Genomic DNA, 15,279 nt, shown 5'->3' with positions numbered 1-15,279 from the left:
TGCAGTGTAGATGTAGCCTTAGAAAAAACTATGGACTCTCAATATTAAAGAGTATTTGCTCAGACTTTTCTGTGAGTTTCTCAAGGTACAAAGCAGCATAAACCGCACATTTCCACTAGTGCAACAGAAAGCACAGCTTCTCTTTTGTCTACTGTAACATCTAATGAAAGCCAGAGAACAATGGGTCATTTTTACTTTAAAAACTTAAACAATGAAAAGTCCGGCAGCACTTACTAACAAAAAATGTAGGTGGTATCAAGAGCTTTCATGGTACCATCTGCGTTTTTTGTTAGTCTCTAAGGTGCTGCGGGACTTTTCCTTGTTTAAGTTTTTTCAGTTACAGACTAACACGGCTATCCCTCTGAGTCATTTTCACTGGAGCAACCAAAAAGCGGGGGAAGAAGCATCCGTAATAAAGGCACTGACCTGTGTTCAAATTCATTTTGCAGTCATATGGCTGCATCTTTCGAACACAAGGACAAGGTGCTCACAGATCAGGCGACTGTGCACAACACAGCCTCATCTGAGCCACTCAAATTTACAGCTCCGGGGATCAAGGATTTGGGATTAATAAACGCAGGATTAATTCAGTACCTGTATTTGAAAATTTGGGGTCATGACAAATGGTCAAGGCTCACCAATCTCCTGGAGAACAGGAGAGAGCACCTCATAATCCAGCCCATTGAGAACAATGCGAGCTGCTGGAAATTAAAGACAGAATATAGTGCAAGGGCCCAACACATTCAACTCCCATCAAATCAACAGATAAAGTCTGGATTTTGTTATACAAGACAGATGCAATCCTTTTTTAGGGTTTGCTCCAGGAAAGGACTAATCTGACCCAATGAGAACAAATCTAATCCCAGAGATCTTTCTGTGCCACCAGTGGTTTATTGCTTTGACCTCAATAGGGGAGATGGCCATCAGTTGCGTGTGAAACGAACACGTGTGCCTCAAACAGCCTTTTGTCTACCTTTCTTAAGGAAATGAAATACTTACTCTATCAGTGACTAACGTATCCTGAATAACCCATGTAATTCTTCAGCGGTCATGATGGCTAATTGGTATTTGCATTGTTTAACTACAGGTATAGCCAGTTATCAAAAAGAACTGCCAAGTAACCAATGCATCCAGTATCACACAATACAGTAGTGTCTCTTCACGCGTCTTTTCATGCATGCATCATGCTAATTACAGTTGCTAATATTTTCATGCTGTGTTAGAACAAAATATTCAAACTACACACTATATTAACATGCTAACTGGGGAAGAAGGTAGTAACTAAAGTTTAACATAACTAAAGAAGGGTCAATAAAGTCTCAAGGACGAATCAAGGATTAGAGGGTATTTAGGCTGCAAAAATTAAAACAATTTAAAAAACTGCTTGGAATTTGCAAAAACAGCTGGATTTTCCCCAAAAGCTAATGTTTTAAACAGCTCACAAATGATCTTGCAACGTTTTCTTCTTATCCAAGGCCAAACAATCCTTTCTGACTAGCACAGAATAGTACAGCCTCTGTCCTGCTTTCTAGACTCCTTTTTCTGACATATTATAAATTAATTTTTTGACTCAGGTCCATTCAACACTTTTGTTTTAAAAGGTCACTGTCAAGAGAAAAATCAGGTATTAAAAATTGTACAAAGAAAAATTGTTTTCCTCCATTGTGTTAAAAATTTCCCCTGTGGAAAAGTCCTTTAGAATTTGAGGGAGATTAAACCAAAATGATTCCACAGATATGACTCTAAACCACATACAGAATTGGGTTAACTGAGCCAAACTAATACACAAAAGTGCACATGACTGCACAGATGCACTTGCATAAATCAGATTTCAGGATAGGGGCCGGATATTATGTTCTAGGGCATGATAGGGTGGTTTTAAAATTCTATCACAAAGTAGTTCCTGTTAAATTCTATAGGATTTCACAGCAAAGTCTGAGATTATTACAATGGAAGGATTTTAAAAATTAAATTGTTTACTTTCCACCCATCTAAAAGATGGTTTCATTGTCTGCATTTCATTCAACTTGGGCAGTGAAACTAGACCGATCAGAGTCTCCCTCTGTTTATAGTCAGTTTCACCTCCTGGTTGTCATGCACCAATGCCATGCTGGGAAAGTTAAAATCTAAAATGAAACTGTTTTCATTGAAATTACTTTCTTAATTTCATTGAAACATGTCTTTCTTGCTAGGTTTTAGAATATATGTTACAAAAAAAAAGAACAATACCTATATTGTGGATCTACATTTCTTGACAGTGTTCCATTTTAAGCCTGGTATTTCACTTGGATTCCCCTTCACATAGGTCTGGTCTTCCCCAAAACTGCCACTCCCAATGCCTGACTTGGTTCTTTGTTTGAAAATGCTCTCATATATCTCTCCTTTCTTCACTTCCAATACCCCAATTCTGCAAACTGATCCATGCAGGAGGGTAGCTCCCCAAAGCTGCTCCACTTATACCCCCAAAGGAGTTCTAAGAACTTCTATGGATAAGAGTTTGTTCCACCTAGACCTGCCCAGAGGATCAAATTCTCTCCCTGGTTAGATTTGTTTTTTCAAATTATTCCTCCACAAAGGATTTTTCTGTAAAATTTGGTGGAATTTTAAAAATTTCTCCTCCTTTATAGTTCCCTTTAAATTCCTAGGTAACATTCCTTAGCTGCAGGGAAACTTTCCAGCAAACATTGCTCTATGTCCCCTCCCGCACCCCCTAAGCATTGCCATGACAAATAGCGATGTATTATATAAAATCTCAATTCCAAGCCTTTTTTCTGCCCCCAGAAAGCAAGGAGAAGGATGTGGGTCAGTAGGTTACTTCAAGAAGAAAGGAAGGGGGTAACAAACATGGCAGTCTTTGAATCCAATACAGACTATATAGTCTGTGGTTAGACAAACCAATTTTCATTCCATCAGGGTGTCCATGTGGCTTGGAGAGCAGCATACAGGAAAGCAGAAAGGGGCAGACCGCCATGCCTAGACTATCTACTCATTGACTTCCTTACACTGTCATCGGTAGCTGCCTTATCTATTTTCACCTCAGGCAGAAGGCGTCCCACGGGCCTATGAGATGCTGGGCCACCAATGAGGGACACCACGCCATTACAATCCACTGTGCTGTTCCTTTTCACATTCCGGCGGATGCTGGGGAAGATCCGGGAGGACCGGCTGCCCTGGCTGTAGCCACTATAGCCGCTGTAGCTGCTCCTCCGATCCCGGCCACGGATGGGGATGAAAAGAGAGTCTCGCCTGCCTTCACTCTCCTCCACCGTGCTGTGCTCGTCGTCAGCAAACTCGTTCTCTGAGCCGGGGTCACGGAAGCGCCCTCTGAAGCTGAAGATGCTGCTCTTGCTGTTGTGCCGGGAGAGGAAGGGGGAGCCTGGGATGCTGAGAAGGGACTGGGAGGGAGAAGAGAAATAGCTGTGAAGGTGTGACTGGCACAGAGAAAAGGCCACTCCCATCCCTGGATCTGGGAACATCCATTCACACTGAAAAGTCGCTGCAAGAGTCGGATTGGTACAAATGGGCCCTCTACTGTTCCTAAAGGGTCATTACCTACATTTCATACGCCACATCCCTTACACTGCAAGCCCCTTGGGCAGAGACGGTCTTTTTGCTCTAGTCCAGGGGTCTGCAACCTGCGGCTCTCGAGCCAAATATGGCTCAGCATGGAACCAAATACGGCTCTTTTGTCATTCCCAAAGTTCAAGCCACTTTTTAAAAAATTTTAAATTCAAAATTTTCAAAACACGTCATTCCTCATGCAGCCCAAATGTCTGCAGGAAGCTGGATTTGACCACCTATGACGTTAGCATCAAAGCAATGTGCGAAAAGATGCAGCAGCAGAAGTCCCAATAAATAAAGTCTGAGAATACAATGTTTCATTCATGCTATTATTAATCATCATGTCAATTATCAATAATATTAAGTTGTACATTTTCGGGCCTTTATTATATGACTCTCGGTTATAGAATCATAGAATCATAGAGCTGGAAGAGACCTCAGGAGGTCAAGTCCAGCCCCCTGCCCAAGGCAGGACCAATCCCAATTAATCCCAACAAGCGGTTGACCGCTTGTTCTGAATGTTGATGTCGTTTGGCTCTGTGGTTTGAAAAGATTGCCGACCCCGGCTCTAGTCTGAACAGTGGTCAGCATGAGGGGACCTTGACCCTGATCCAGGCCGATAGGTGCTGGTGCAATACAAATGCCAGTAACAATGGCAGTCAGATCCTTGGGAGCCAGCTCAGCAGAGAGGCCAAAGAATAAACAGGCCACGCAGACTGCACCCCTCTGAAGGGGGCTGCTGAAACCACGGCAGAGCCACATTCATGGCTAGCAGACATCCCCAGCCAATGCCTTTGTGCTAGGCACTATCCAAAGAACGTTTTAGGAAAAGTGACAGAACTCAAGCATGGTGGGTACATGTTTCAAAGGCACCTAAGTGACCTGGGACCCTGAGTTTCATTTTTAAATGAGACCTGGCACTTGTGCCCAGGAACCTTATTCAAAATCACCTATGGAACTGCCCTGACGTCAGAGTTACTCCTGATTTCCACTAGGCTCACAGGGACACTGGTGCCCTTTGGACTTGCTGGGAAGCATGCACAGCAGGGTTGGGCCCTAAGTTTCCTCCTGACCCAGTATCAACGGAAAGGAATGGAAAAGAGTCGCTTGGATTGCCAGCGGCGCCGGAGGAGGCCCCAAGACAGCAAATTATGACAGGAAATGTGACTTAATAACGAAAAGGAACATTACCTGGTTCATGATGGAAAATTTCCTTCCCAGCCTGTTGTCTGGCAGCCTGAAAGCCTTTCTCCTCATGCCATCCTCTGATTCAGACTTGAACACCTTCTCATTGTCACCCTTCTCCTCTCCTTCCAACAGCTCCTTCTGCTTCCGTTTCTTCCTCCTGTTCCGGCGCTCTTTGTCGCTCTTGGAACTGAGTTTGGAAATCTCTGAAGAACTCTGAGACACCCTCCCCCTGCCATCCTCCTCCACAGCATCTTCTGAGACCGTCCCTGCCGAAGTGACCATGGCAGCAGCCTGAGGGGAAAGGGAAGGGAAAATGACAGACATCTCTCACAGGCAGAAGCAGTGGAGTGGAATGGTTATAGCACGGGACCTGAGCCAGGAATCCTCCTCTCTCTTTCCTGCTCTGGGAGGTGGTGTTGTCTAATGCTTAGTGCAGAGGCTCAGGAGATCAGATTCCTAAATTCTGATTGCTCCTTAAAAATGGAGATTTTGTGCAAGCGGTTAGAACACAGGACTGGGATCTGGGACTTGTGCATTCTGCTGCACACCCCCCAGGGCTCAAGTAACTTCACCTCTTTGTCCCTCCATTTAGTCCTCTCTCGAAGGGGGAGAAATACTTATTTGCCTTGCATGGGTGTTGCACAATTTAGCTAGAACTGAGAACTACTCTGGTGAAGGATGCTTTACCAGTACAATGAAAATAACAGGATGAATCTGTGGCTTTCTAAGAACGTCATGGTTACCACTGTGCTACACATCAGAACTGTCACAGAGACAGCAGCAGTAGAAACCAGGTCTTCTTGCTATAAAAATGCAGGCCCCTGCCATGTTAGCTAAAGGAGCAATGACATACCCCCCAGATCATTGCTGTATTTTTATAATTATAACTTTGTTCTGCCATGAATGGTCCAGAAAAAATTTTTTTAGTAACCACCAAAAAAGTATTCATCAAACCAGTAACTAACCTGTGCTTCTTCCTGCTGCCTTTTCAGTTGTTCCAACATGGCCTTGAATTCTGCTTCCTTTTGCTCTGCTTCCTCCAGTGTGGCCTGGTTCTGTTCTTCATAAGCCATGGCTACCACAGCCAAGATCAGATTGACGAGATAGAATGACCCCACAAAGATAACCAGGACAAAGAATATCATGTACGTTTTCCCTGCTGCTCGCAATGTCTGAAAAACAGAGCGATTTCTATATCACTTTGATACAAAGGAGAGTGGCTGTTCAGGTCCGTACGGTAGACAATGACATTTCTCTTGAAGTGGATAGTTCTAAAGAAAAATACATTGGTGCCATACATACAAAGTGTTACCTAATTTCTTAGCAGGATCCATTGCAAATCATTAGGACACACAGCACACCCAACAACCTTTGGCCTAAGTAGTGAAATGACTCTTCTCCTTCCTTTAAGAACAAGCCTGATGCTATGTCAGGCAGGAATCAAGGTTGGAAATCTAACCGAAGGATGGAAGTTTTAAAGGATTCCGAAATACAGTATGAAACTCTATGCTGAGTACAGAGATTCTTTCAAAATAATGCTGGCTCAGCATGATGCCAACCTGCTACAGAAGTCTGAATTGTTCTTAGACAACACGGATACACTTTGCCCTTCAAAGCACCTGCATGCCCTGCATTATGCTACAAGAGTGTGTCAGCAAAGCCGAGGTGCGCAGCATATGCGCAACATACAGTGTGACCGTTTTGCAGCATTCACGGCTGAATCGTAGTTACAAGATTTAGCAAAGCAAAACTGAAAAGAGTCAAGAATGCAAGAGCCATTCCCCCCCTCCCCTCCTTTAAAACAACTCCTCCCAGGTCACACAGGCATACACTTGTAGGTGCTCCCTCAGACCCTTCAAAATTCCACATCCTCCCCCAAATCTGTATGAAATTACAGGCACCAAAACTGAGGAAGCAAAAGAGAAGCAATGGATTTACTTACTAACTGATACAAGTTTTCCCAAAAATCCTGAGTCATAAGGCGAAATAAGGCTAGGAAAGCCCAGCTGAAAGTGTCAAAGCTTGTGTAGCCATAGTTCGGATTCCTTCCTGCTTTCATGCATGTGTAACCCTCTGGACATTGGCTGCGGAAGAGATGAAAGCAGTTTCAGGGTATCCATACTGTAACAGCCATAAGGACAGATTAACGGGAGGTCTGTTGCCAAAGGCTATGATGAGTTTCACAGTTGCAAGGTGCGACATTTTTGTGTATGTTTTATTTTCATGTGGACAAAATGGTCGGGCAAAAACCAGGGCAGCTGACAACCTTGGAGACAGAAGGCCTTGTCCACAGAACAAGGATGGCATAGCATGCGGCAGTACAAAGTTATTCATACTGCCTGACCAAACCTGAGCTAGAGGGACTAGATTCTGGGGCAAGAGCCTACCACAAGCTTCATATCCACTGGTAAGCTGAACAAAAGTCCCCTTGAGCCAATGGGAGTTTTTCCTCTGTTCTTCAAGGGGCTTTGGATCAGCTCTCAATCCTTGGCATTGCTGCAGGCCAGCCAGTTCCAACTGTGGTGATGGTAGGTGATGCAGCATGGTCCCACCATTGGGATCTGGACTAAGACCCACCCACTAATTTCATTTTGACCCACAAAGAGAAGGTAAGAACATTTACTACTGACCAAGCCTGAATTGGAACCAGAAAGTTCTAGATCTCACTCCTAGCCAATCCAAGCCTTTCAGGGATCCTGATTTATCAAACTAATTAAACAGACCTGACATTAACATTCAAAGAGCCCATAAATTCATTTTCTTGTTCTATTGCTTTGTACCAAACAAGTTTTCTATTGTGATCGAAATTAATCAGCAACCATGAGTTTTCGACTACACAGATTTCACTTACAAATGCCATTGGAAATAACATGATCTGTATTTACAGCATGCATTACATAGATTTTAAATCGGTTATGCTTCAGCTAATTAAATGGGAACACTAACGATAAGGGACAGAGTTTTCAAAGAGCTATGGGCAGCGTGGCACCCGGGACCGGATTTCAAGTGTCCAAGGCCATATCATTAGAAGTCGTTCAGCACCCAAAGCCCTAAATTATATTGGAGAACAAATCTCATGGAAAGGCAATGAGAACAGTGCTTTTAATTTCCCAAATCTCTTTTGAAAATCTCATTGTAGTACGGCTAAGATCCATTTGCTACTGGAGACGGTAGCCTGACATGTTCCATACGCACCAATTGCTTAGTGTTAAGGGGTGCAAAACAAACCCCAAATAATGAATCTGTCTTTGTAAAGCATCGATTATATTTTTGTTTACGTATGGCACTGCAGACCAGCAAGTCAGCATGAACACCCAGTGTCAGGCAGAGCAGAAAGTCAGTGATCAATGGGGAGCATTCAATGAAAGACAGGGGATCAGGTTCCATGGAACCATCTCTAAGCTTCCATGGAACCACCACTAAAGTTCTATGAAAGCCCTTGAAGATGACAGATACTTTTTACTTTAATAAAATCCAACACTCACCCTGCATCTGAGCTGTTACCACAGAGCAAAGGATCAAGGGCCCCAGGGATTGTGTAAAAGTTTGCTGGAAAAAAAATTGAAAAAAATATGTATGCACTACAACATACTTAACAGACTCCACCACTACAGAAGACATAACAATGCAGTCATCCAGGTTCTTCCTGAAACTTAATACAGATGATTGAGCTCAAATACAAATGAATCGCTAACACGCGGGAGCAAGTTAATTCAAAAGTGGGGTGGCAAGAGAAGCTGCTGGATCCTGATCCTCTCTACCATGCACGTTGGGCGGTCACGTACACTTTTGTAAACCCAACACACATGGTAGCATGCTCGCCTGTTTCACACAAGTACAAAAGTTGAGACAAGGCAGCAAAAAAACCAGGCCCCTACTGACTTAAGTGGCTGAGTAGGAACCAAGTGAAAACCAAATAAAGGGTCTTAGGAATTAGCTCAATGCTTTCATCTGCAGAGCTTACAGTATCCTCAGGTACTTCCTAGCTGTTGTTTCCTTTCACTATGTTTCTACCTTCTTTTTATTCCGGCACAAATTTTTGCTCTTCTTAATGTTTGGGGAGTAGGCTGTTCTTTGCACCAGTTCCAGTCTCGACTTGGCATTTGGGCACAAACACAAGCATTTAGGATTCATTGACCTCATTTTTATAAAAGCTGAGCCATCTGGATGAAGAATTTATACCAGGTAATACAGGTAGCCAGTTATACACCATAAATAGAGAATAATCAAATACCCCAAAGGTTGAAATTAATTTGCATGAACTGTTAGAACAACTGCAAATAACAAATAAGGAGGAAAGGAAAACAAGCCTCATTCTCCGACTAATCTATTTGTTCAACATGCTCCATCTATAAGGTCTCTTTGCATATCCCCTCCAGCACTCCAACCCCTTGCCCAGCATGATAGAAGTGATTGAGGATGTGGGAGAGCAAGCAACAGAGAGAGCGGAGATGGACTGAGCGGAGGAGGGGGGCTAGGGGCAGGGTCTTAGAGCAAAGGCGGGACATGGGTGGGGCCACAGGGAAGGGGGAGGGGAAAGGTTTGGATTTGCATAATTAAGACAGTTGGCAACCCTACAGGGCAGGCACATAGAAACCCTGCCTCAGCTGGAACATGGCGCCCAGCCAATACAGGCGCAGCACCGTTCATATGTCAGGCATATTGTGAGCACAGTTGTGTGTGTGTTGGGGCCCACCGACTGTGCTGCCTGGAATTGCCATCAGTGAGCGTGACAAGGACAGGTTTGTACTGGTCAGGGAAGTGGACAAAACTAAGATTTTCCAGAGTGAATTTAGATGCCCAACTCACGACTCCTTAAAGAGACCCAATTTCTAGCAAGTGCTGAGAAACCAGGGCCTTTACGGTGCCTGAAGCTGGGCACCCAAAATCTAGAGTCAGTTTGAAAACCTTGCAGATAACATTTAGTCATGCAAAAAGGAAACAGACTTTAGGGAGCATTGCTATAAAAATACCTACAGATATTGTTGATGTATTCTCCCCAGTCAAACCCCCTGGTGCCATTCTCGAGGAAGCTCTCATTGAGGTTAATTGGCCATATTACACACTTGTTTCTCAAATTGCCCATAAACAGCTGCAGGCCGATTAAAGCAAAGACACTGAGGCAAAACACTGTCAAAATCATTACATCTGACAGTTTCTTCACAGACTGAATCAGGGCACCCACAATGGTCTTCAAGCCTGCAGAGAGAAAACAGGACTACAATCATGTCCATATAATTATCATGCAGACAATGCATTGCACATTACATCTGTAACACAGCGGCTAAAGGTCACTGCTTAAGGGCAGCCAGGTCCATATGAAACTGAAGCTGTGCTGGAGCAATGGATCTATTCAGATTTTGTTAATTACAGCAAGGAGGGGGAGGGTGGCTGGCAGAGCTGAGACGAATCCCTGGTGTAATGATGTAACTTCACTGACTTCAGTGAAAAAACAGGAATAAATCTGACTCAGGGTCATAAGGCAAATTAAAATATTAAAAGGTCCCCATTCAAAATCTCTGTTTTCTAGTGAAAGAACATATTGAGGAGCCTCTGGGATGAATGTTAGGGACTGTCTGCACACAGACATTAAATCGGTGTGAAACCTAATTTGGTTAAACTGATGCAAACCCCTATGTAGACAGTCTTACCTGCGTTTAACCCAGGCTCAAATGGTGAAAGCTACACAGAGATAAGCCAGGTTTAAAAGGTATCAGACTGTCCATGCGCACAACTGCAATTGTTTAAATTAGTTTACACACACACACACACACACACACACACACACACACACACACACACACACACACACACCCCTCTTTAGATAAACCTGTGCAACTTTCCATTTTGGACTGGCCTTTTTCTATATGGCATAAGAAAATTCCACTGAAAAGTGTTACAATTTTCTCCAGTTTAAACTGCCTCTTTGGGACTCTATAAACTCAGACTCAAAGCTGCACAGACAGTTGATGTATATGGTTTAACACTAACGACAGTACACGTCTTAGGCAAGAAATAAACATTCTAAGAAGGGAACCTCCAAGCTCAGCCTGATCTGCACAGGTACCATCCTTCAACTCAATGGACAATATGCATGTGCAAGAAAGGCAGGATAACACCTTCAAATCTGACCTAGATGAAACGTGTGCGGAACATAGAACTCAACAGGAATTTGGAGTGCAGAAGAAAAACAGGGGTAAACATCCTACAACAAACATCTCCAACATCCAGCAGGATTGCCCTGCATTTACAGCATGAACAAAGTAAATGACTGTCAAGAGCTTTGCTACACATGGGCTTCAGACAATTCTTAAGGGTGATCAGAACTGAGTCTAAAAATAATCTTAGGAAGCGCCTTTCCTTCGCAGCTCCCAACTCAATCTTGTTCCAGTTACACAGGCCAAAGGGGTATCACTCCCCACCCCCCCCCCCAAAAAACAATTGCCAGGCCTCACAAACTCAAGCCAACCTCATCCTGCTGACTAGGGGTACTTTTACACTGCACTCTTATTTCAAGATAACTAGCGTTATTTCGAAATAATAATGTAAGTGTCTACACAGCCATTCCGTTATTTCGAAAACATTTCGAAATAACACACGGTTTATTCCGATCCCTTTAAACCTCATTCCATGAGGAACAACAACTATTCTAAAATAGCTATTTCGAAATAAGGTGTGTGAAGACGCTCCCTTGCTGCTATTTCGAAATAGCCCCTCGTTAGGGCCATGCTAAGTTACTCCTTCCCAGTGCCTCCTGGGGCTCTAAACCGAGATAGCACTTCTACATTAGGGGAGCCTGCCTCAGATTAATTTAGAGGCTTCCCTGCAGTGTAGACGTGCTATTTCAAAATAAGCTATTTCGGAATAACTATTCTGGAATAGTTTATTTTGAAATAGGCGTGCAGTGTAGATGTACCCTTACTGAAAGAGAAGCAATATTTTCATTATGACAAAACCTTAACTGTCGCGTGTAGCCCCGGGCAGTTAGTTCGGACTAAGGGGATTTTGAAATGGCGCCCGGACGGGAAGATACAAATAAAGCCCGGGATATTTAAATCCCGGGCTTCATTTGCAACTTCGAATGCCTACATTAGCCTCCCTAGTTCGAACTAGGGGGCTAGTGTAGACATACCCTCAGTTTCAGCTAGAAATTCTTGCTTGGCCCTCCGCTCCCTTTTTCACACTATGAGCAGTACTGGTAGTATTCACAGATGCTGTTCAAAGTTAAGTTACTCCCCTTGTCTCTTCTGTCTCACTTCTTTGACACAGGCAAATCCGACCTTTTCAGGCCTTGTGAAATTCTAGCAACTAATTTTTTGGTCTTTGACAAGCAAAAGACCAAAAAAGCATTGGGCAAGTAGGTTGTGTGTCCAGGCTGGTGAGCTTTCCCATAAGAATTCAGCAAGGATGTCCCAATACCCTTTCCAGAGCAAGCAATGAGATGTGTCACAAAATATTTGCCATACCAGGTGGATTGAGTCTAGTGTCCCACCACTAGCCGCGGCCTTGATGCCACGGTATTCCATAGGAAAGTTATCTAGGCTCCTAGTGCTGTTGGTCACTCCTGAATAATCTCCTAATTTCATCCTCCAAAATATTTTTCCATCTCAAAAATGTAGTTCACACTCTGCCCAGAGAAATGGATTGTATGCAGCTTCTGAAAAGAAATCCCTACCTAACCTTTTAGAGATCTGGTAAGACAGAGTAAGACTGGCATCCTTCCTTTTAACATATTTAATAAAGTGCTTTTTCCATCAGCCACAACAATAATTTACCCTTTTAATTCATATTCAAAAAAGAGGCATTTAATTCATCATTAAATGTTGTGCTTTATGAATCTCTTACTCCCTTAAGCTTCTGCTAGCTGCGAGTACTTCTGAGAGACTATTATTCCCAGGCCAAGCATGGAGTTCCATCTCTTGCCTCACAAACCTCACCACATCCATCAGTGCATCTGTGTGATTTTAACGGATCTCAACTTCCCTTTCGTCACTGCTTTAGCTACCTCCCCAAAGGGCTTCACTCTAAAAACTCCAAAAATGTTAGCCTGGTAAAACCCAAGCACTCATCCAAGGCTTGAGATGCTACCTCAGACCACCACCAGCCTCTGTGACAACCTCTTGGGCAAGCAGGTTCTCCTATGATTGTTTATTGGCTGCAGTTCTGAAGAGGAGACTGTGTGCTATAGTCCCAGTGGTAGATATTTCAGCTAGGATTGGATTAAACCCAGAGCTCTGGCTCAAATCACCACACCAGCCTTCTGCAGTCAGCTGTCAAACTCGCCTAGGTTACCAGCGGCTTTATCCAAAGCCCATAGAAGTCAATTAAAAGACTCCCACTGATTCTAATGAACTGTGCATCTTGGCCGATATTGGAACTGTTCTCTGCCTTGAGATGACAAGCATTTCTTTATTTCCATGCCTTCTTTATTTCAATACATCTTATTGTATGATCTGTGTGTTGCCAGATGCTGACACCTAAAGTACATGGTTAAATTGGTCTTTGGTGTGATGGTTCTTGAGACCACATTGTAAGTCTGGAGTGATTCATTCCCACAGTGAGGTCAAAAGGAACTGAAGTTCATCCACATCTTCAACCAAGTGGTCAACACTGTAAATGACAGGTGTGGCCAAGCACAGGGGTAAAGTTGTTGCAGTCTCTGTTAAATGAAGTCTCTGTTTTAAATCCCACTCCTATGCTATACAGGACTATGTAGCACTTTAAAGACTAACAAGATGGTTTATTAGATGATGAGCTTTCGTGGGCCAGACCCACTTCCTCAGCCCACGAAAGCTCATCATCTAATAAACCATCTTGTTAGTCTTTAAAGTGCTACATAGTCCTGTATTTTGTTTCAGCTACACCAGACTAACACGGCTACATTTCTATCACTCCTATGCTATGTTTACACTACACTGTTCTAAGCAATTTAAATATCTTTTTCCACTTCTTCTCCACTTTTTCCACTTCTTTTCCACTTCTTTGGTACCACATTATCAAAATGATTAGGGGGCTGGAGCACATGACCTATGAGGAGAGGCTGAGGGATTGGGGCTTGTTTAGTCTGCAGAAGAGAAGAGTGAGGAGGGATTTGATAGCAGCCTGAAACTTCCTGAAGGGAGGTTCCAAAGAGGATGGAGAGAGGCTGTTCTCAGTAGTGACAGATGGCAGAACAAAGAGCAATGGTCTCAAGTTACAGTGGGGGAGGTCTAGGTTGGATATTAGGAACAACTATTTCACTAGGAGAGCGGTGAAGCACTGGAATCGGTTACTTAGGGAGGTGGTGGAATCTCCATCCCTAGAGGTTTTTAAGTCTCGGCTTGACAAAGCCCTGTCTGGGTTGATTTAGTTGGGGTTGGTCCTGCTTTGGGCAGGGGGCTGGACTCAATGACCTCCTGAGGTCTCTTCCAGCCCTATGATTCTATGATTCTTTTTTCGGAAGAGGCTTTTCCGACATTTTACCTGTCTACACTGGGCCAAACGTCAGAAAAAAAACCCTTTTTCAGAACATCCCTTCTTCCTATAAAATGAGGTTTACAGGGATGCCAAAAAAGTGTCCGCTCTCCCCAAAAAAATCGGTATCCGAGAAAAACTTTGTAGTATAGACATAGCCCTGGTGTTATGACTGCTTTACTGGGTGAAATTCTATGGCCTGTATTATGCATGAAGTCAGACCAGCTTATCATAATGCTCCCTTCATGGCCTTAACATCTAAGTAAATGGCACTGATTTTCAAAACAATAACATTTAGTCTTCTGCACCTGCCCCGAAAAGCAGCAATCAGCAAAACCTGTGAAGCAAGATTAGATGTGCAGATTTTTATTTTTAAATTTCTGGGCAAAGTGAAGCCAAATTACACGGCAACCTCATTGGATCTCAGAGACTCACACTAGGTCAGTAATTGGACAGGAGACCTCTACAGAAAAATCAGATTGCTAAGGGAGTTCTTGCCATCTGCATCTTTACATAACTGATGCCTGGGGTTGATGTAGCCTTTTGGATACCATGTAAAACCAAGGCCTCCCACCACTTTCGGTTGCTATAGATCACGTGGCATTTTTATCATTCAATGGCAATTTGACAACCCTCTTCTGTGGAATAGGATTGGTGAGTTTCACTGGTGAGCATCAGAATTGGTATCCTTCCTAGATGCCACAGCAGGGAGACTAAAGACTCAATGCGTTGTAAAGAACTGGCTCTCCAGTACAGAGATTATGCACACTGGTCCAAAAACTTATGAGAAAACTAGCACAGACCATGCTGCTCCTGTTCTATGGTCCCAGTGCTTCAGTTACCAGAACTAACTTGTTCCAGACCCCAGCTGGAAAGTCACATGAAAAATTTAAGCTGTAATTCCTCTTAGTCCAAAAATGATTGTTTATTGCCTCTAGCAGGGAACAGCCTCACAAACGGCAGCTTACTCCTCTAAGGTCCTTATCCCTCTAAACAACAAGGATGTTTCCATCTCAGCTCCAGATCAACTTGCCTCAAATGGTCTCAGACCATTAAATGCCAAGGGGGCCAGAGCTG

The 15,279-nt window shown here is 43.5% G+C and overlaps 1 protein-coding gene across 1 annotated transcript in view; it reads right to left on the bottom strand.

Moving 5' to 3' along the window:
• Positions 1-15,279, bottom strand: part of SCN8A (sodium voltage-gated channel alpha subunit 8) — a 132,338-nt gene that overhangs the window by 49,517 nt on the left and 67,542 nt on the right. The window contains exons 7-12 of the mRNA XM_089774586.1: positions 9,727-9,948; positions 8,235-8,298; positions 6,692-6,833; positions 5,715-5,921; positions 4,753-5,040; positions 3,036-3,395 (exon numbers count right to left, since the gene is read on the bottom strand). Coding sequence (XP_089630712.1) covers positions 3,036-3,395; positions 4,753-5,040; positions 5,715-5,921; positions 6,692-6,833; positions 8,235-8,298; positions 9,727-9,948 — 1,283 coding nt within the window. The remainder of the gene's footprint in view (positions 1-3,035; positions 3,396-4,752; positions 5,041-5,714; positions 5,922-6,691; positions 6,834-8,234; positions 8,299-9,726; positions 9,949-15,279) is intronic.

This window comes from Pelodiscus sinensis, chromosome 31 (genome assembly GCF_052426305.1).
Source record: "Pelodiscus sinensis isolate ZL-2025 chromosome 31, ASM5242630v1, whole genome shotgun sequence".
NCBI classification, from domain to species: domain Eukaryota; kingdom Metazoa; phylum Chordata; order Testudines; family Trionychidae; genus Pelodiscus; species Pelodiscus sinensis.
The sequence above is the reverse complement of the archived record's forward strand: the minus strand, read 5'-3'. Positions and strand labels throughout refer to the sequence as shown.